Here is a 19,939-nt window from a genome sequence, read left to right on the forward strand (position 1 = left end):
GTGGAAAAGTGGATTCCAGCCCACAAAAGCTTATGTCCAAATAAATTTGTTAATCTTTAAGGTGTCAGACTTCCTTGATGCTTTGCTGAAACAAGTTAACCTGGCCACAATTTCAAGCTCTCACCTAGGCCAAGCTAGGCCAAGCTGTCTGCTCAAGTGATGCTGTTCATATCCTAGAACTCATGTGTAGTGAAGCTTAGCGTGTCTGACACAGGAAAGAACAAAAGTAAGAGAAAATAGTTGTTTCAATTGCACAGCACAAGGCTACCACTCGCCTTACATGTAATGCCTATGGGGACGGCAGTTACATCACTTTCCCTCCTGATCTTTCCAGTAGATTAAATGCTGATGCTTTTAAGGTAGCAGCAGTTCATCTGCTCTGCTTTCAGAATGCAAAATTTTAGCCCAATTTACTCAGAATGTTGAGAGAGATTTAAGCAACGCCTGGGGTGAAGCCTGCTAATCTGTGCCCATCAGAAGGGTGCCAGTGCACAATGGTCCTGTCTATAGCTACTTTATCAAGGTGTGAGAAGGAGCTTTTCTAGACCAGTGTGAAAGGTGTCTTTGCAAGCTATAGCAGTGACGGGGGAAACAAAACCTTTTTTCTATTTTCCTTAAAGGGAAAAAGGAACCCTGGGGGATTTATAGAAATTGACAAGAGGTCCAAATATCAGAACGCAAGATTCCTTCTCCATGGCCATGCTGAATGCACCCCAATCCTACAGTCTCCCTATTAGTCTTCAACCACCTCTGTGTGATTAAGTTGCTCTGCAAAGGTGCAAGGGAAGAGCAATGATTCCAGGTATCACTTAGCACAGCATACCCTATCACAATCCTGCAGTCACACCTTTGCCTGTGCTAATGCTGGTCCAATGTCACCAACATGGAGAGGTTCATGAAATAACTTCAGCTCCCCCACTGAGCCAACAGTGGCACTTTGCCATGAACACTCATGACAGCCAACTCCATTTACATAATATTTATTTGGCTCTGTTTTAACAGTTCAGAAAACAAGTGTTTGTACAGTGCTTACAGCAATGCCCATCTTGCCACCGTCACACTGAAGAGATTCACACAGATCCACCCCGTGGAAGACATCCAAGACATCTCCATCTCCATTCTACGGGGGGCACAGCCTAGAAACGGAGCCAGTACATGGCGCTGCGGATCCGGTTGTAGTCTGGGAGCTGTTCAATGGGACCTAAGTGAGCAGAGGAGAATTAGTCACTGAAATAAAATAAGGAGTCCCAATGTAAGTGTCTCAATTCTACTGCTCTCTGATCCAGTGATGCCACCCAGACTCAAATCCTTACAGGGGAACCGTGGTCTGCCAGTAGAAAGAAACAAGTCTTCAATAGGCTAGTGGGTCTTAATATTACTTCCTCTTTGCCTTGAAATTCCTTTTACTAATAGCGCCACTTTAAAGGCTCATACAAAATCTTGGAGATCACTGTGTGGAGGAAGGGAAACCACCAGACACTTAAGGAAGAAAAGCTGCTTGGGCAAGTTTCCCAAGGGGAACATCTCCTTGGCTGACTGACAGACATGCCAGAGAGCTCTGCAAGGACTTAAACCCACTGAGTCTTACATTAACAGATGCCATCAGAGTAGAGATGACATTTGGAGAGCACTGTTACAGTCCTCACCCACAGATTGAAGTTCCATTGTTAATCACATCCCTGTAGCCTTTAGCTGGGTGGGAAGCTGGTCAGCAGCCCAAAGCTATTGCCTTAGCATCTATGCCTAATTACATTTTCAGAACATACTCTCTAGGGAACGTTTCAGCACATCTGACACACAACAGCTGGGAAAACAGTAGTGATGTTACCAGGAGGGTAAATTAGAGGTAGAGAGAAGCCAAAACAAACAGCAAAATAAGGATGTAAAAGGTTAACCTGTTACCTGGTATGCATTAGACTTATTACTTTTCCCAAACTCCAGTGGATGGCCAGCTGCCCCAGATCAGAGCAGGTTTGGCAGCATTGGGCCAGTAGGCAGGGCCACAGCCATACCAAAGCAGCCCCTGCAACACCTGCTCCACAGACCCAGTGGAACTCCACACTGGCTGCCCCAGTCCACTAATGGTTAAAGTTACATTGTTTAACTGGTTAACTATTTATCTGACCTTACTACAAAACATGCAGAAAACTGCCAGAGACCAAGCAGACACTTTGCTCTCCATTAAAAACAGAGACTCACCTATGTTGGCTGTTTTTCAACTTCAGTGCCTATAACCAGGTCACTTACCTATTGCTGCCACTGCTGGGCATTTGTCATAGATGTATTTGCTGCAGACATCCCGTACCATTCTGGAATCCACAGCCTAACAGGAATGATCAAGAGCAGGCAAGGAGTCAATTCCTCTTTAAGAATACGAACAACCTATGTCAGTCTCTCATGTTGTGCATTAGATGTAGTGCTACAGAAGTACCAGAGATTGTACACACACAGAGCCAGGAAATAAAACCCTTTTTCATATGGTCTAGTGGCGGGGGCGCTTTGTGGAAGATCCACTGAAACATCTGTTAAAGAACGCTTCTCTCCCACTACTACTCTAATGCTGCCATCTCAAAGCCAAATGAATAAGCAAAGGAGAACTTAATGAATCAGCTTTCTGATAGTCAGTGAAATATTATGGGTGGAATCTCTTCTAGTTCAGGCTTCTGATTAGAGGTTTACTGACATACGCAGTGAGAGCTTTCTGGCTGTAGCTATACCCTGGCATTCTCATAGGAGGTGAATTAACTCAAATAAGCTCAAATCACTAATGCTTCGCTCAAGTCACTTAATATGGTTATATGTTGTAGCACTAATCTACAAGGGATGAACCAGCATCTAAATGTGGGGTACAGGAAGGTAGTGTGACAACACAACACCACGAATATGGCCCTAGGTTTGGTGCTCCCACTATACATATATATTTCAGTTATGCAACAATAGTCTGCCTTTGACTCACAAGGATAAAGTCTAATTAACCAGGTAACTGCTTTAGATGCCCAATTTCTCAGCAGCAGGTTTTATGCTGGAGTAAATTTAGGAATATTCCAGTAAAAACAGATACGCACAGCAATTCTGGCATCCCATTCAGCCAGAGATATACGGCGTCCATAGTTCAAGAGATTACTCCCAATATTTTCACATACAGGTGTAGTACCTGGGAAAGATGCAGAGTCATTAGGAAAGTTCATGTTTTTGACCAAGATAGTGCCAGGTCTTCCAGCATGTCATAGCATGGTCACCAGTTTGGATAAAAGTATGCACACAGCCAATACCACTAATCAGTTTCCAACAAACCAGCAACCACATGCTCCTTTAGTAGACCATCCCAGGAAGCTCCAATGAGGATTACAGAAATGCATTATGACTTCACCTCTGGAAACCATGGTACACACCTGACTTGGATCATAACTAAAACCAGTTTGATGGTCTCAACTTTGCCCTTAGCAGGCATCACAAGGGGTGGTGCCTGATTTGTTTTGGCACTGCCACCGTTGCTAAAGAAAGGCTCAGGGACAGCATGGCATATTAAACTAGAAAAACTGAGGTGGCATTCTAGGACAGAAACAGGGGATACACAAGATCAGGACAGAAGAGCAACCTTATACACTGCCTGCCAGTAGCTCTTTGCTTCTAGTCAGAGGTCCTCCTTTCCAGGAGGGCCAGAACTTAAGAGCTATTCAAACACATGCAAAGCAGCTATCCCCTAGATCAGAACGTACCATCCAGCTGAGCCACCAGCGCATTCCGTAGGATATTCTTGGCTCTCTTCACCTCCCCATCTGTCGCACTCGTGCACAGACGCATCCTGAACAGGAGTCAGAGAGGAAATAAGAGGCTTTCAAAGACCTTCTACTAGTAGAAAATGAGAAGCAATTACCTCCCCACACATTCATTTTTAACACTGCCCCTTGATTTTCAACTTCTTACACAAACTAAATATTAGGGATGTAAAAAAGTTAAAATTAGTACCTGTGTAGCTGATTACAATTCAAATCTGTTACACCATTACATTCTGCCAGCCCCACGGGTTCCCAGCACCGCCAGCCCAGGAGTTTAACTGTTAACTGGAACCAGTTAAACTCTTACAACTGAATACTAGGTCTCAACCCTCTTGGTACTAACCAATACACCAAGCCAGAACCTTCCCCACGTATTGTTCAGTGGCTATGAACTCAGCAATGGTTTGCACAGAAAACTGACTGGCTCAAGCTCAATGAAAGTCTCCTCAGAGCACACACTGGAGGGGGGGAAGCTGAGGGGGGGAGAGGGTGATAAATACCTTACGTGAGCAGTCACAATTGGGAGCACCTCAATGGCATCTGTGTCACTTCAACGTGGCAGCTACAACTAAGATAGCAAAAGGACTAGGGCATGCTGCCAACTGACAGTTCGCCACTGCTCGGGGATTCCAATTCCTGAGGTTTCTGCACAGTTTGGAAGGTTTCCTACCAGTCTTACTTCCCTTTCTCCCACCCAGAGTCTCTTGGCTATTTCAGTGGTTAGCTCCTGGGGACAAGTAGTATTTCCTGTCCATGTTTGCAGTTCCTAGCACAGGGGCTTGCCGATTTCGGTTGTCACCTATAGGCACTGCTGGACAACACATCAAACTCTAAGAAGGCTAAATGATAATGTGAAGTCCCTGTAATCCTAGCACTGAATGGTTCCCAACACCAAAGCTTTACCAGTCAGTTGAGAGGACTGAGTCCAAGCATTATGTATTGCCGGGTCATCTTTCCTAAGTGTAATAAGGTAATGGTCAGATTGTCTTTCCCATAGCATGTGAAAGGCACAACCTTGCTTGGGAATAAGAGGCCCAACACTAGAACAACCTCTAACACACCCCAACAAACAGGGACCACCACCATCATTCAGAGATGTCACGGGAAGGAGGATTCAGGTGGGATATCAAGAGTCGTTTCTCTTCTAGTCCGAGGAGTTTCTTCCCAAGGGAAGTTGTGGAAGTCCCACAGCTAAGTATTAACACGAGATAGACTCTAGAAAGCAGGACCCTTCTTGACCATTCACGAGCTTGAACTCTGTAGGACAGAAGTTCTCTACTAGATACAGCGTTCATAACAGGAAGTGACCACAATCACTCACTGGCAAGTCACACTCACCACTCTCCCTGTGCAAAATGCAGCGTATCTTCTACGTTCATAGTCTCAGAAACAAAATGGAGCCCAAAGAGGCCTGTGTCAGAGTAGCAAGTGTTGAAGGTCTGGAAACTGTGACAGAGCTTATTCTCTGTAGCAATTGTAGCCAGCCTGCTGGATTGATTCTGCACAGAAATAAACATCCTCACTGATTCAACTGCTCACCTTTCCCCGACAGTTCAAATCCTCCCTCCCCGGCCCCAGTGGTTACAGGGTCAGAAGAGCAAACAGGGTAGAGAGCATGACAGGATGCCATGTAAGAGCTCATCTCGGGGGCAGTCCCTTCAACATGCTGCAGTTGTAAGATGTGCTGCATCATAGGGGTTCATATTACCCCTGCCACGTCTAAATGAACATTTTGTCTCTGCATCACAGGACAAGTTTAAGGAAGGGATACTTAAGACAGAACACTCAGATCATCTTGCTGGAAATTGCCCTGCTCAGTCCTCCTCCAGATCAGCTGAGGATCTGCCATGCAGTGATCCCCTCCTAGAAAGCTGCAGATAGCTTTCTCCAGAGAGAGCCAGAACAACCTCCTAGTCACACTCCATCCAGCCCAAGAGGTATCCCAGATCAGCCCTAGTAGAACCCTGCCTTCTGGATTCATAGCCAAACCCCATTTCATGGGAACATTTCAGAATTCAATATACAAGGGGATGTCTACACTAGACTCCTAGTTCAAACTAGGGAGGCTAATGTAGGCATTCGAAGTTGCCGCATCTACACGTGGCAGGGACCCAGTAGTTCGAATTATCTGTTAAACCTCATTCCAGGAGGAACAACAGGTAGTTCGAACTAGGGCTTTAATTCGAACTACCAGGTCCCTGCCGCGTGTAGACGCAGGCAGTTAGTCCGGACTTGTAAATTTCAAAAAATGGCAACCGTCCGGGAAGATGCAAATCAAGCGCAGGATATTTAAATTCCGGGCTTGATTTGCAACTTCGAATGCCTACATTAGCCTCCCTAATTCGCACTACGGGGCTAGTGTAGACATACCCCTATATACTTGAGAGTTTGTCTGAGCGAGTGAGCCTGTCAGTCCGTCTGAGAACTCTTAAACAGTAAGAGCTAGGACAGGTCTGGGCTACAGGCGGCCCAGGGGCTGGATTCAGCCCCCCTAACACTTGCACCCAGCCCGGCCCTCAGACTGTATCTGGCCACTTTCTATTTATATCCTGCTGTCTGTGCCACCGAATTTCCAGGCAGTGGCTCAGGCGGCAGTTGCAGCGCTACTCTCGCAGGGACTGGAGCCGCAAGCCCTTTAAATTGCTGCAGCAACCCAGGCAGCTTCCAGGCAACAAGGGCTGGGAGCCACGAGCCCTTTGCTGGGTTTTTAATTCAAAGCCTCCAGCCCCAGACAACTCTGAGGGGAGGCTAGTCCCCAGTCCTGCCCCTTTCATCTCAGGTCCTGCCCCTTCCAGGGATGGAGCTGGCCCTTGACTAAGTGCCAAAATTCATTAAGTGGCTCCCATGTGAAAATTATTGCCCACCCCGGGCTAGGACCACCAAACTTGGTATGCAGCTTTCTCTGATCATAACTTAAGCAACGTAAGGGTTCAGTTGTGCAGGGAGAGAGGAGGGGGCTGAAGCTCCCCTACCCCCATGTGAATGGGGATGCATAAAACAATACAGAAAAGAGAGAGAATCCCCAGGCAGATGAAAGGGGTTGGCTGGGGACACCCCTTCCCCTCCTCCCTCCGGTCTGGGACTGCCCCAGCCCCGAGCATCCCACTCCCCAGGCACCCTTTAGGGAGGGCAGGGGAAACCTTCCCCCTCCCTTATTTGTATAGAGACACTGCTGGCTGTTTCACTTTGTCAGGAAGCGAGGGGAAGTACACAGTTGGCTTCACTCCTCATACTGCCTGGGGAATGCAGGAGCAGACAAACCTGGATCTCCCCCAGTTGGGGGACATGCACCCCTCTCCCAGCTGTGCCCTATGGATCTGCAGTGGCCATGGAGAGGTGGCTTCTCATCTGGTTCCAAACTGCTAGAGTGAGAAAGGGCTGGGCTAGTCCTCTCTCCTCAAGGCAGCTGACATATTCAACCCTTCATCCCCACCCCAGAGCAATGATTTAAATGAAGAAAAACAAAAAATGAGTTAAGGACCTGAGCAAAACCAGGTAAATCTTCTGGTATTATATACAGCAATGTTCAGGCACTATAGCTACCTACTCATGCCATGCTCCCAAGTCTCTTACCTTACCACCTCCAAAGGTGCGGTCATAGCGCCCTATGATTGAGTTAGCTATAAGGAGGGCAACGTTGTCTGGATTAGACCATCCCGGCCCTTCCACTGCAATAGCAACATGAGCCAAGGGTAAGGCATCATCTCTGACACGGATCTGAAAAACATCAAGGGGCATGGCAAGAGCAGAGTGAGCGCTGTGGCCTTCTCTCCAGAGCCTTGTGCAAAGCAGGGGTTGATAAAATTGGGGATCTGGTGCTGATATGGACAGAGACAGCTAGTCTGTCATCTGCAAGTAACGTACCCATCATGTTACCAGATGCGTCTGGTTTCTAGACTCCACTGGGTCACAAATGAATGTACTAGCCTCAGCAAGTTCCTAATGGATTTACAACCGAAGTATCACAAGCCTGGCAGAGCTGTGTAGGGTCTTAAGACTAGACAGCAGGACCTGCTGTAAGTCAGGACTGAGGTGCCATCCGCTCATATAAAGAACTAACCTACAAGCATCCCCTAAGCGATCAGGAACTCAGTTCACAAATGTACGCTTTGTACTCAAAGCAATTGGCTGTTGACAAGAATTTACCTCACTCCCAGTGAAACGGCAGGGCAGGAGGACAGGCATGGCATCCTCCTTGTACTGAAAGGGAATTGCACTCAAGTGCTGCCTGGCAAGATCTACCAGCTCATCGTGGGAAACACCTGGGAAGAGGAACAGAAGGAAAAACATCAGTACAGATGCCTGAGCCTCTGAAACAAAGAAAAAACGAATGTTATGTACTATGAGAGAAAGCCCACTGGAATCTAAAATTCAATGTTAACATACCAAGATTTCCTAGAGCATGGTTTCTCAAATGTGGCCACCATAGCTACCTTCAGCAATCAGAGGTTTTTCTTGTGGCCACAGCCTCCTGGGCAGTGATGGGGGAGGGAGGAGAAGGGACATGCATGGAAGCCGCAACCCTTCCCCAGAGCTGCCAACAGGGAGTAAGTCCTGCCCCCCCTTTAGAACCAGAGAGGCTAGGCTAGAGAAACAGACAACTGGTGTGAGTTCCACATCTGGGGGGGGAGGGGGAGGGGAGGAAGAGCTGGGCTTCCAGCCCCAGCCCAATGGCAGTGAGCTCCAGCTCCCACCTCACTACTAACCCTGCTGCCTTCTACAGCCCTGGGCTCCGGCCATCTGGCAGTGGGCTCCATTCCCCACTGGCTCTGGACACAGGGCCTCAGGATCCAGCCCCAGCAGCATTGCCAGCCCAGGTTCACTACCCCTTGTCCATTGCTCCTGGGCCTCCTCCATCTCCACCCTCACTGCGCCCCCACCATTCCTTGCTCCCACTGCATTCTTCAGACCCATGGCGGCAGCTCTGGTCCCAAGCTCCAGAGCTTTGGGTGCCAGTGGGGGCTCCATCGCTCTGGCTCTCCCCTCCATCACTTCTGGTCCCTGCTGTCTCCTCCAGCCTCTCTTCCCCATCCATCACCTTCAGCCCCCACTACATCTCTCCCCGCCTCTCCATCCAGGGCTTAATCCCCCTCCCCCCGCCCCACGTGCTGGGGCTGAGTAAATCAGCACTGAAAATGATACTTGTATGTGTGTTAATATCACTTTTCACTACTTCCCACCCTACTAACAAGTCTGCTTCTGTGAAAAATGATATAAAACAATCATATAAATATCAGCTTTTCACAGCAGTAGACTTGGTAGCTAGCAAATAATAAAAACAGACAAAGCAAAAGGCACAACAAAAGACAAGAACATGAAAAGCATCTTAGTTGTGTTTCTATTTTGTTTAGGTCCAGTAAGGGAGACAGACCATTTTTATTATTGAGTTTGCCTCAACAATGCTTTGAACATGTATATGTGCACATTATTTTGTTTTTCCTGAAGTATTTTAAGAAAAAGTGCCAGAGCAGCCACCAGCCAGGGTTGGTGGCTGCACCTGAGACTGCTCAAAAATTTCCTAAGAATCCCTCTCCTAGAGTCCAGGAAATTAGCACTTACCTCCAGCAGCTGCCAGGACCATGCGAGGGGCCTTGTAGTGAGTGTCAATGTATGTAGCTAGATCAGCACGAGTCAGCTTCCTAAAAAGCATACACAACATTTTAATCTCTCAACAATCCAGGTATGGAAAAGAGAGGTTGATAAGAGTATGTATAAGAGAGGGCTATACTCCTGACCTAAATGGTCAATCCCCCTAGTGAGGGCTGAGGCACAATGGTGGAAAATACATGAGAGAAACTTGTGTAGTATTATTCATGCTAGGCCTATCCATGGGCAACATGACTTCAGACTCCAGAACTAATACAGTATCTGTCACCAGCAGTGGGAAGCAGAGTCAAGACAAAAAATGTAAATCTATGATGAACAGATCAGACCCATGTACAGCACCACTTACTGTATGTAAATGGATTCGCTTCCAAGTACTTTGGCTGCTGATGTGCTTTACTAGTACTTTTCACCCTCATGCATGTAGTATTATGCAGCTCCCCTTTTATCAAGGTCAGTGAGCCATAACTGGAACTGTGTGCTCCCAAGAATTAAGTTTATCAGTGGAAGAGGGACCATCCTTGGATGTATATTATACCCCAGACTTAAAACGGGTTTGATGCTCACTTGATGTTCTCAGAAGTTCCCTCGACGGTGTGGCTCAAGGCAGTGCCTTGGAAAGCAGTAGCATGAAGATAATCAAAGATTACATCTGTCAAGTTACTGTCAATTTCTTGCATTTCCTGAAGGATGGTGTTCCGTTGCTTCTCGATCTGAGAATCCTCCAGGCTGCAGTTCTGCACAATGTCAGCCAGAATCTCGACAGCTACAAGACACACATACACACACACTCAGCAATTCCTTTACCTGGCCGCTACAAAATGCAGCAGAAAACTGAAGACAGGTCAAAATTTGGAGAAGAAAAGGGTATGGACAGGAATAAACACTCTGCCAGGACTCTGGAAAAAGCAGAAATGTAGGAGACTAAGATGGGACAGGATATTAGGGATGTTACATTTAGATTTTAATGGCTAGTTGAATAGTCAATGTAATTTGCATTGACTATTCGATTTGTCAATAAGGGCGCCTCCACCTCTGAAGTGCAGCAACAGACCCAGGGCTGATGCTACACTAAGGTGAAAGCACTGCGGGGACTCAAGCAATCTGCCACTGGCCCCGTGATCCCTGCAGCATTTCAAAGAAGCAGCACCACATGGAGCGGGGTCAGCTGGGGACTCTGAGGAGCTGGGATCGGCTGAGGACTCAGTCCCCAGCTGACCCCAGGCTGCACACAGTGTTTCAAAGTGGCAGATCTGGGGCTCCACGTGGAGCTGCTTCCTTGAAGCACCCCCACATCCCTCCCCCTCACTTGCTGCCTCTGATAGAGGCAGCCAGTGGGGGTGGGGGAGCAACTAGTTGACTAGCGTGTCGACTATCCGATAAGCATTTGCTTATTTGATAGTCAACTAGTCGTTCACATCCCTACAGGACATGTGGGGCAAAATGAGTAAGTGTACTAGCTGTTCATCTAGATTCAAAGCTCCATCAGGTCACAACACAGATAAAGTGGAATGGTTTCAACATGTGAAAATTCCCACATGAAAAATAAATTCTCCGTTTGGCAAAACATTTTGCATTTGAGAGGTATAACAACACTGATACAGAAACTACGTAGTTCAGAGGGTCCATACACTGGCAATATAGTGTGACTTCTCAAAATGGAATAGCTGAGGGTACAGCATGTCAGGAGTAAAATGCATAGGACACGGGCAGAAAGCTTGTTACGTCTATGGTTAGTTATAACCAGTCCTACAGGCCTTGCTATTATAGGCAAACAATACTTCCCAGAAGACAGGAACGATAAACTGAAATCTGTATATGGCAACATGGAGCTGCACTGAAAACAGAACCCACAGGAGCTCCACTGAGCTTTTCTGATCTTTAATAACTGAGTTAATGCTATAACAAGAGACATTTAAAATAAGCAACTGTGCGCCCTCAGACTCTATATCAGAGACTTAATAGTTTAATGGTCACACTACCTTTGGGCAGGTCTTTGGACAGGGCTTTCACGAAGTACGCAGTCTGCTCCCGGGAGGTGTAACCGTTGAGGTGAGCACCCATATTCTCCACCTCCTTTTCAAAAGCAGCACAAGGCTGTTTCTTTGTGCCCTAAAAGAAACAAATTTAGCTAGAAACTAGCTAGGTTTTTCCCTGTCAACTAAGGAACCAAATTAATGACACAGATCTTCACACAACTCAGGGATCCACTTTAGAAGTAGCTATGAATAATCAATTTCAATCCCACTGGATACCAATAAGTACTAATGAGGACAAATACAATTTTCAGAAGGCCCTAAAAATGCTGGTCACGATGAAGTGAGACTGATCTCCCAGTGAAAGCTACCATAGTGTCCACTATTAAGCAGGAAGGCCTGCTTGCACTAAAAAAGTGTTGCTCAGCAAATAGTGCTTTATCAGAAAGGCTATAGACTCTCAGCTATGAAGAAAGTTCTGTTATTTATAGTACTGTTCATTTAATATGGGCTCAATATATGAATACAAGTTAAACCTCCCAGGTCCAGGCCATGGATGCTGCTGGACCAGTGTGTCCCTGTACCCAAGATCCCCAGCTGCAGAGCTTGTCAGCAACTGGGAACTGAACAAGTCTGGTGGCCAACAGCCTGCAGGCCCAGTGAAGCCCCACTGGGGGAGGGGGACCAGCAGCTGGGAGGGGAGCCCTGGGAGAGCCCAGAAGCCTAACCTCCCCTGGTCCAGCAAACTCCCTTGTTCTGGACTGCTCAGGTCCCGAGGGTGCCGGAACAGAGAGATCCAACTTGTCTAAGTTCTCAATACAAGCGCGTCCTGTAAATGAGTTACTGCAAGATCAGTAGTGTCTCCAACTTGTCATGTATTCAAATTTTGAGCAGCATTTTGCTTTGCTAGTCATGTAGTTTGCAGCGAAGGAGAGTGCTTCATTTTTCGTAGTTTTCATATTATATGCATCATATATGCACTTAAGGGATTTTAAAATGTGTTTATTTTGGTAAACGTGTACTGCTAAAATTTGCATCAGGTACACATTTACATGCATGGGGTAGAGGCAGCTCCACAGGAGCCACTGCATGCAGGGAGTTGGCTTTTAATCCAACTCCCTGCGCATACCAGCTCCTGCAGAGCTGCCTGCCCCCCAACCGCTGCCGCTGTTTCAGAGGCAGCAGTGCCAGGGGTAGGGAGGGAGTCAGTTACACTATCACTCAATTCTATGTAAATATTAGGGGTAAATAAATTAGTGTTTTTGTTTTAAACAGAAGCTGAAAGTTTGGGGTTTTTTTTTTTTTTTAACACAAAGTGCATTGTTTAAAATACTTTCCTGAACAGTTCTTCTACGCAATCGTCAGTCACAAGGACCTCTGCACAGTCTCCTTGCATTCAGCACTGCCATTGATTTTAATGCCACTGACTGGTCAGTCCCCTGCTTAGAGCCAGTTAATACCATTCCATGACTAGCATGGGAAACACTAGAGAATTTGGCACAAATTCCCTGGGCAGTGGCAAGAACAGAGTTCCTTGAACACGGACTAAAAGTCAATACAAAGATTCAGGGCACATTCACAGATAAAATGTCTTTTTACATAGAGGGCAGCTTGAGCTTTTATTGTGCCCTTATAGGTACCTAAAACAGCCTCTTATTTGTATTACAATGGAATCCAGAGGCCCAGATTAGGACTGGGATCTTATTCTGCTAAGCAATATGATATATAAAGACATTTCCTGCCCTGAAGAGCTGAAGGTAATTTTTCCTCCAATTTACACAGTGATGTGCATTCATGTTTTGCTGCCCAAATATCCAAAGCAGTGGCAAGTGGAAAAAATCCAATGTTCTAACATTTTTGACCTATAGAAATCAGAGCCATCTGTAAATTAGACAGAAAAGCTTAGAGAGCTCAGAGTGACAGTCTGATCATAAGTATCTGGAGAGGGTCAAGTACCATGAAAAGTACTAGATCTAGAGTGTCTTCTCACCTTGAACGCCAGATGTTCCACGAAGTATCCAGCTCCATTGTTCTTCTCAGTTTCGTAACGGCTACCTACCCCAATCCACAGACCCACCTAACAAAAGGGAGATGAGCTCAATAAAGACAATTAGGAAATATAAATAACAATATACGTTAGTTTGTCACAACTGTAATATCAGGAATGTAAGGACAACCTACAGCTAGTAGCAGGACATACCGACCACAAGCATTGCAGGATTGGTACTGTTTCCTTTTTTTTTTAGGATCCATTTACATCATATATCTAGCAACTTAAGAACTGTTTTCTTAATTTTATCAAAGATGTGTTAAGTAACAAATGGGTGTCATAGTTAAGTGGAAGCAAGTCTGAAAACTACTTCCATACAAATATGGGTGGGAGATCAGGGCAGAGCATGAGCGCATCAATGGACTTGAGAAATGTGTCAACTTATTCCAGAGCAAGCTGTGCCTTTTATTTCCATTTGCCCAGAGCCACGGACAGGTAAGCACAAACGGCTGAATCTACTGCTACCCTTAGTTTCAACATGAGGTGGTCTTCTTTGAAAGACCAATTCGTTACTGGAACTGACCTAACAGTGAACAAATCCAAATCCATCTTAAACTTACTGTGCATGTAGGCTGGCCAGAATCCTCAGAAGCCACACGGAGGCCATTGTCCAGAGAGGTAACGTGGGTCTCTGGAATGTTATGGAGTGCCTGAGCATAGGTAGCTGCCCCTCGATTTCTCATCAAACTTATCAAGGCTGGCTGAAGAGAAAGCCACCATCAAACAGCAACCCACACTATAACAGCTTCACACAGATTGCCAAGAGTCACATTATGTTGCAGACCGAATACACAGCCACCCACACCCCCACCCACCCACACCCCCAACCTATATATTTTAAATAAGATGTACAAGATTCTAAGATCTCTGGGTTCATAAACTCAGTGTGTGTGTTAGGGATGCAAGCATGTGCTTAATGGGCAGTCGAATAGTGATTCGACCAGTCACTCCCCCTGCCTTGCTGCCTCTATCAGAGAGAGGCAGCAGGCGAGGGGGAGCAGGAGCCAGTGCTGGGGGGAACCGGCTTAAGAGCTTTTAAGCTGGTTCCCCCCAGCACCATCTCCACAGGTGGAGGAGGGGAGGGGACAGGAAGGCAGTGAAGTAGAGGCGCAGCAGAGAAACAGCACGAGTGGGGACTGAAGCAGTCCCTGCTTGCACAAGCCTGACTGCTGTGCCTCTTCCTTTGAAATGGGAGACGGAACCACAGGCAAGCGGGGACTGCTTGAGTCCCCGCTGCTCTTCTGCCTTTAAAATGTAGTAAGAGTCCCCCTTCACACCTTATCGACAAATCGAGTAGTCGATGGAATTTCCATCATCGACTATACAATTAGCTGATTAATTTAAATTTAACATCCCTAGTGTATGTGTGGGAGAGAACCAAACACTCATCCCACAAAGTGTGTATGTATTAAGGATGTAAGCAACTAGTCAACTATCCGATAAGCAGAGCTCGCCGAACCGCGCTGTCCGGCAATCTGCGCATGCGCAGATCGGCCAAACCTGGCTCTTCCGGGTTACAATCTACTCGCCATGGGCGAGTAGACTGTATTATTTGTCGAGCCCTGCTGATAAGCATAAGCTTATCGGATAGTTGACTAGTAATGCGACTAGTCACTTCCCCCGCCTTGCTGCCTCTATCAGAGAGAGGCAAGGGTGGGGGGAGCAGGAGCTGTTTCCCCCAGCACTGTCTCCGCAGGGGACAGGAGAGGCAGAGGCATAGCGGAAACGGCGCAAGTGGGGACTAAAGCAGTCTTTGCTCGCACCCAGTCCCGCTGTGATTCTGCTTTTGAAATATACAAGAGGCTGGGCTCTTGTACATTTCAAAGGCTCAGGTGCTGCAGGGAGCATGGGACCAGCGGGGGAGTCCCCAGTTGGCACTGCGGGGCTTCTGCTTTTGAACTGTAGCAAAACCCAGCAGAGCTCTTGCTACAGTTCAAAGACAGAGGCGCCCTTATCGACTATCGAATAGTCTATGGAAATCCCATTGACTATTTGATTAGCTAATTAATCTAAATTGAACATCCCTAGTATGTATGTATGTATATATACACATCTGTACTAAGTGTAGCACATACACACATCCTCTCCATTTTAAGAGTAACACAATGAAAGTGATACATAGATCTTGGTTCTTTCCAGCGGCTACTTACAATGTAAGAATTTACAATATAAGGAGCAGATTAAAATTCATCTGTGTCACTTCAAATTCACAGTCCTTGGTAGTGCAAATCCCATTTTTATTTGAGACCTGTTCCTTTGGTTTTAACTGAGTGTGACCATTTATTAAGGTTAAGATTTTGTCATGGTTATTTTTAGTAAAAGTCAAGGACAGGTCACAGAAACAAAAATTCACAGAAACCCCTGACCTGCCCTTAACTTTTACTAAAAATAGCTGACACAACATGGGCATGATGGGAGGGAGAACTGCAGCTGGGGAAGGGAGGAAGAGAGATACGAAATGAGATCCCAAGCACCACTGTAAAAGAGGAGGCTCCCTCACAGCACAGCCTGAAATGCTGGAAAATTGAAACAGGCATGCAGCTACTCATGGAAGAATCAGACAAAAATGGAGTTGAGGGTGGTTTCACCAGCAGAAAAGAAGGGATAGATGGGCAACATAAAATATGGGCCAATAAGAAGGAAAGGGTGAAGAATTATGCAGATATTTGAAAACGAAGACTAAAAGTTTAACACTGAAATGAAGGAGGAGAAAGATTCTAAAGTTAAGAAATATTTTCTCTTGTTTTTTACAGTTTGTGATAAAGAGGAAATTTTCTGTAGTAGAGACCCTCATGATTAACTGAATTGCTCTTTGCGATTCCACATATTCTTGGGTGTCTCCTGTCTTGTGAGGTAAGGGGGGGGGGGCAGCACGGGCCAGGAGCTACTGGGCCCGCACAGCTCCCAGTATTTGCAAATTCAAGCTGAGGCCAGCAGCACATCCACCGTGAATAGCAAGGGTTTCCTGTACTTTGATGAGTCCTATGTACCTGTATTCCCTATATTTCACATGGCTCGACAGGTGGAGTAGGATAGATGACTATCTATTCTCATGGTAGGTACACATTTCAGAGGTGTGAAAAATCCACACACCTAAGTGACACAGGTAAACCAACCTAACTTCCTAGAGTAGACAGCACTAACAGTCAAGGAGATGAATTAACTAATCTGATGGGAGATCCCCTCCCTGACAACATAGACAGCATCTTCACTGAAGCAGCGCAGCAGTGTTTTAAGTCTAGGCAGCAGTGTTTTAAGTCTAGGCCCTCAAAGACATAGGTGACTGCTGCCTAACTGACTGAGCTTGAATGGGTCATTAAAAAGACTGGCCATCACGAACTCCATATCAATGGCAAATCCAATCACCAAGACAATGACACTCAGCAGCCAAGGACCCACACGGAGGTGGCTTTCCCCACCTCAGCAGGATAGCACAGCAAAATCCCACAGATTGTGAGCAAAGACTGGGAAGGAGTGAGGTGGGTGGGATAACAGTCAGCTGCTGGAAGGAATAGGGGATCTCAGCTGGAAATGACCAAGATGAGGTGGAGTTGAGGGTGGGGCACACAGAGCCTGAACATGGGTGTTCACTACGGTTTGGCTGGGTTCTTGGCTAACCAGAGTGGACAAACTATGCTTTAACCTTCAGTTCTCTTTGCTAACTTAAGGACTTCCAATGATGTGTTCAAGTTCAATAATAAAACTGAGCATTCTGAGTTCTGACAATGCTGTTTGGGCATCACTATAAATACCTACTAAGGTGCATTACTTCCTGAAATGCATACAAGTCTCCACTAGGGATGTAAGTGACAAGTCAACTACCCAATAAGCATAAGCTTACTGGATAGTCAAGTAGTCACTCGACTAGTCACTTCCCACCCCCTCTATCAGAGAGAGGCAGTAAGGAGGAGAAGCAGGAGCCAGTGCTGGGGGGAGCCAGCTTAAAAGCCAGTTCCTCCCAGCACTAAGAAGCATCCAGACTGCTGTGACTCCCTTTGAAATGTACAGGAGCTGCCCTTAGCTCTTGTACCTTTCAAAGGGAGAGGCACTGCAGGATAGCAAGTGCCCCGCGCCACCCCCCCCCCATTGACTAATCGAAATGTAACATCCATAGCCTCTACCAAGGGTTTCCCTCAGTTGGACTCGCTAAACAAGAGCTTACAGTATGAAGCAGGAGTGCTGAAGCCACAGAGATTCACTGTAAAGAGGCAGCATAGACTGCTCTGAAGAAGGGAGACACCCAAAGAGGATATGGCACACTGAACAGATTCCTCCTGGTGATTGTTCCAAAGTTGGAGGCATAGCAGGGATCCTCTGGATCTGTGACAGTTGGTTCTGTGCATACTGATAGTACTTTGCATTGTCTGCTACACTGGGTCACCTGAATAACTAGCTCTTGCACATGTGAATTGCACACTCAGCAAAAGGGAAACATTTTCAAAATAGGAAAACTATAAAACGATAAAGTTCCACAGGAGAACTCGGGGCAGGTTTAGCAATTCATTTACCCAATTTTAAAAACTGATTGACATTATACTGACATGATCACTGTTGAATGATCAGACCTTTGCTTCAGTGGGCTATAAGGCAAGAAATTTGTTCCCTGAAATTCCCTTCCCATCCTGGGTAAACTCCCTAATTCAAATAATTATAACACCTTCGGAATAAAGAAGGCTTTTAAAAAAAGTATCCTTGCTACATCATTATTATTCTTTTATCCATTTTCCTCCCTCAGCTACAACTTCTTAAATTTTTAGGGGCTTGTCTTCATATTTTGAAAATTTCTTTAGACTCCAAATTGGGTAGCATGATTTGAGAGTATGGAAATGAAACAGAAGGTGCAGTATTTTGCTCCTGCACAGCATCAGAAACTGCATCCATTTTAACATACACTGAATGATTTTAATCAGGAAATACTAGATGTCTGGTAGATCTCTCAGCCAGAGACCTCAGAATCTAGAGCAAAGCCTCCCTAATGTAGACAACACCCCAGCACAAGAACCTGGTGTCCTTCAACAAAACCGCTCTCCAAGCTTTTATCTCCTTCTATGCTAGCTGAATGCTGGGAGTAAGGGAACTGCTGCAGCCCCTGAAGTGGTGTCCATCCCATGCAGGGTTTACAGGTTGGTTCAATGGCTCAGCCCCCCTCCTCAACAAATCGTTTCCGCACCTCTGGCCGGATCCCTGCCCGATGCGGGCGGAAGGGGACACGGGGCAGCAGCGGGAGAACAGAAGCTCTGTAGGTTTAGCTGCCTGCGTTGCCCGATCTAACAGAGCAAGAAACAGCAGCAGCGGGGCAGGGCAGCAGGGTCCCGTCGTGGGGGCAGCGAGGCTCTGGCACTAGGGGAGGCCGGACCCGCCCGGGCCTTGGCCCTGCCCCCGAGTCTGGCAGCGGCGCCCTCTCCCCGCGCCCCGGGCCCGGCTCCTCCGCTCCGTCCCGCGACCCCCGCCCTGGGAGAAGTCGCCGCGAACCGGTGCCCTGCAGGGGAACGGCCCCGCAGCGCCCCTCCCCCCCCATCGCTCCGCCCCGTCCCCGCCAGAGCCAGGCCCGGGCCGTCCCTGTGACCTTCGCAGCGGCCCGGGCGCCCGAGCCTGCCCCGACCCCGGCCCCATCTCCTCCCCCGGGCCCGGCGGGGCAGAGGCGCGCGGCCACTCACCGAGGAGCGGGAGCCCCGCAGCAGAGCCCGGCCCGCGGCACAGCCGGCCCGACACACGGAGGAGGCGGCCATCTTGTCCCCGGCTCACCGTCCTCCGAGGTCCGCGGGAGCCGACTAGAGCGAAAAAGACGCATGCGCGAGAAGACGAGGCAGGAAAAGAGCGCACGCGCAAAGTAGACAACGAGCGACGCTCGTAGGGGTGGAGCTTTTTAAAGCAGAAAAGCGCATGGGCAACAATGGGTCTAGCTGTGGCTGAAACCGTGTTGCGCCCTCTGTTGGTTGGAGGACGATGAGCCTGTTCTCAGCTGGGCTGGGAGCTGACCCCGTAACCCTCATCTGGGGGTAATTCCTGCCTCCTGCACAGTTCTTTGCTTGCCGGCAGAAAACTGACTTCTATCTAGGGGTGTGTGTGTGTGTGTCGGGGGGGGGGGGAGGGGAGAAGAGGAGTAAAGGGAAGTTGCAAGGGTAGTCATGAGTGCCTCCCCAGTAGTGCAAGCAGGTCGGTTTGGGGACCCAGAGCAGCTGGTAGAGACATAAAATCACTGCTGGAATAAAATGGGGCAACTGGACAGTCATGTGAGAGAGAGAGAGAGACTTGCCGCCAGCTGTCTACAATGGCCGCTTGAATTTTCGCAAGAGCACTGACTTTGTAATGTACAAAATCAGTGCTTCTTGTGCAAATACTTTCCCGCTCCCGCTCAGGGATAAGCCCTCTTGCGCAAGAATTCTTGCGCAAGAGGGCCAGTGTAGACAGGCACCTTAATTTTTTGCGCAAGAAAGCCCGATGGCTAAAATGGCCATTGGAGCTTTCTTGCACAAAAGTGCATCTAGAGTGGCACAGATGCTTTTGTGCAAAACCACTTTTTGCGCAAA

General features: G+C 47.3%; 1 protein-coding gene across 1 annotated transcript; it reads right to left on the reverse strand.

Annotated features, from left to right (window-relative positions):
* Positions 1–964: 964 nt before the first annotated feature.
* UQCRC1 (ubiquinol-cytochrome c reductase core protein 1) lies at positions 965–19,226 on the reverse strand. The gene is made up of 13 exons (XM_075938833.1): positions 19,067–19,226; positions 13,970–14,110; positions 13,350–13,436; positions 11,366–11,495; positions 9,951–10,149; positions 9,339–9,418; positions 7,926–8,041; positions 7,353–7,496; positions 5,118–5,278; positions 3,720–3,805; positions 3,066–3,154; positions 2,248–2,323; positions 965–1,201 (listed from the first exon to the last, which is right to left on the reverse strand). Exons 1-13 carry the CDS (start codon positions 19,136–19,138, stop codon positions 1,137–1,139), a joined length of 1,446 nt encoding a protein of 481 aa, XP_075794948.1. The 5' UTR covers positions 19,139–19,226; the 3' UTR covers positions 965–1,136.
* Between the last annotated feature and the right edge of the window lie 713 nt (positions 19,227–19,939).

Source organism: Pelodiscus sinensis, chromosome 11 (genome assembly GCF_049634645.1).
Source record: "Pelodiscus sinensis isolate JC-2024 chromosome 11, ASM4963464v1, whole genome shotgun sequence".
In the NCBI taxonomy this organism is placed as follows: domain Eukaryota; kingdom Metazoa; phylum Chordata; order Testudines; family Trionychidae; genus Pelodiscus; species Pelodiscus sinensis.

Excerpts from the sequence above, each read along its gene's own strand:
- UQCRC1 (XM_075938833.1), bottom strand. The coding sequence starts at position 19,138 with ATGGCCGCCTCCTCCGTGTGTCGGGCCGGCTGTGCCGCGGGCCGGGCT. Across the intron at positions 14,111-19,066 it reads TGCGGGGCTCCCGCTCCTCG|CCAGCCTTGATAAGTTTGAT; the intron begins GTGAGTGGCCGC and ends CTTTCTCTTCAG. Across the intron at positions 7,497-7,925 it reads GCCGTTTCACTGGGAGTGAG|ATCCGTGTCAGAGATGATGC; the intron begins GTAAATTCTTGT and ends GATGTTTTTCAG.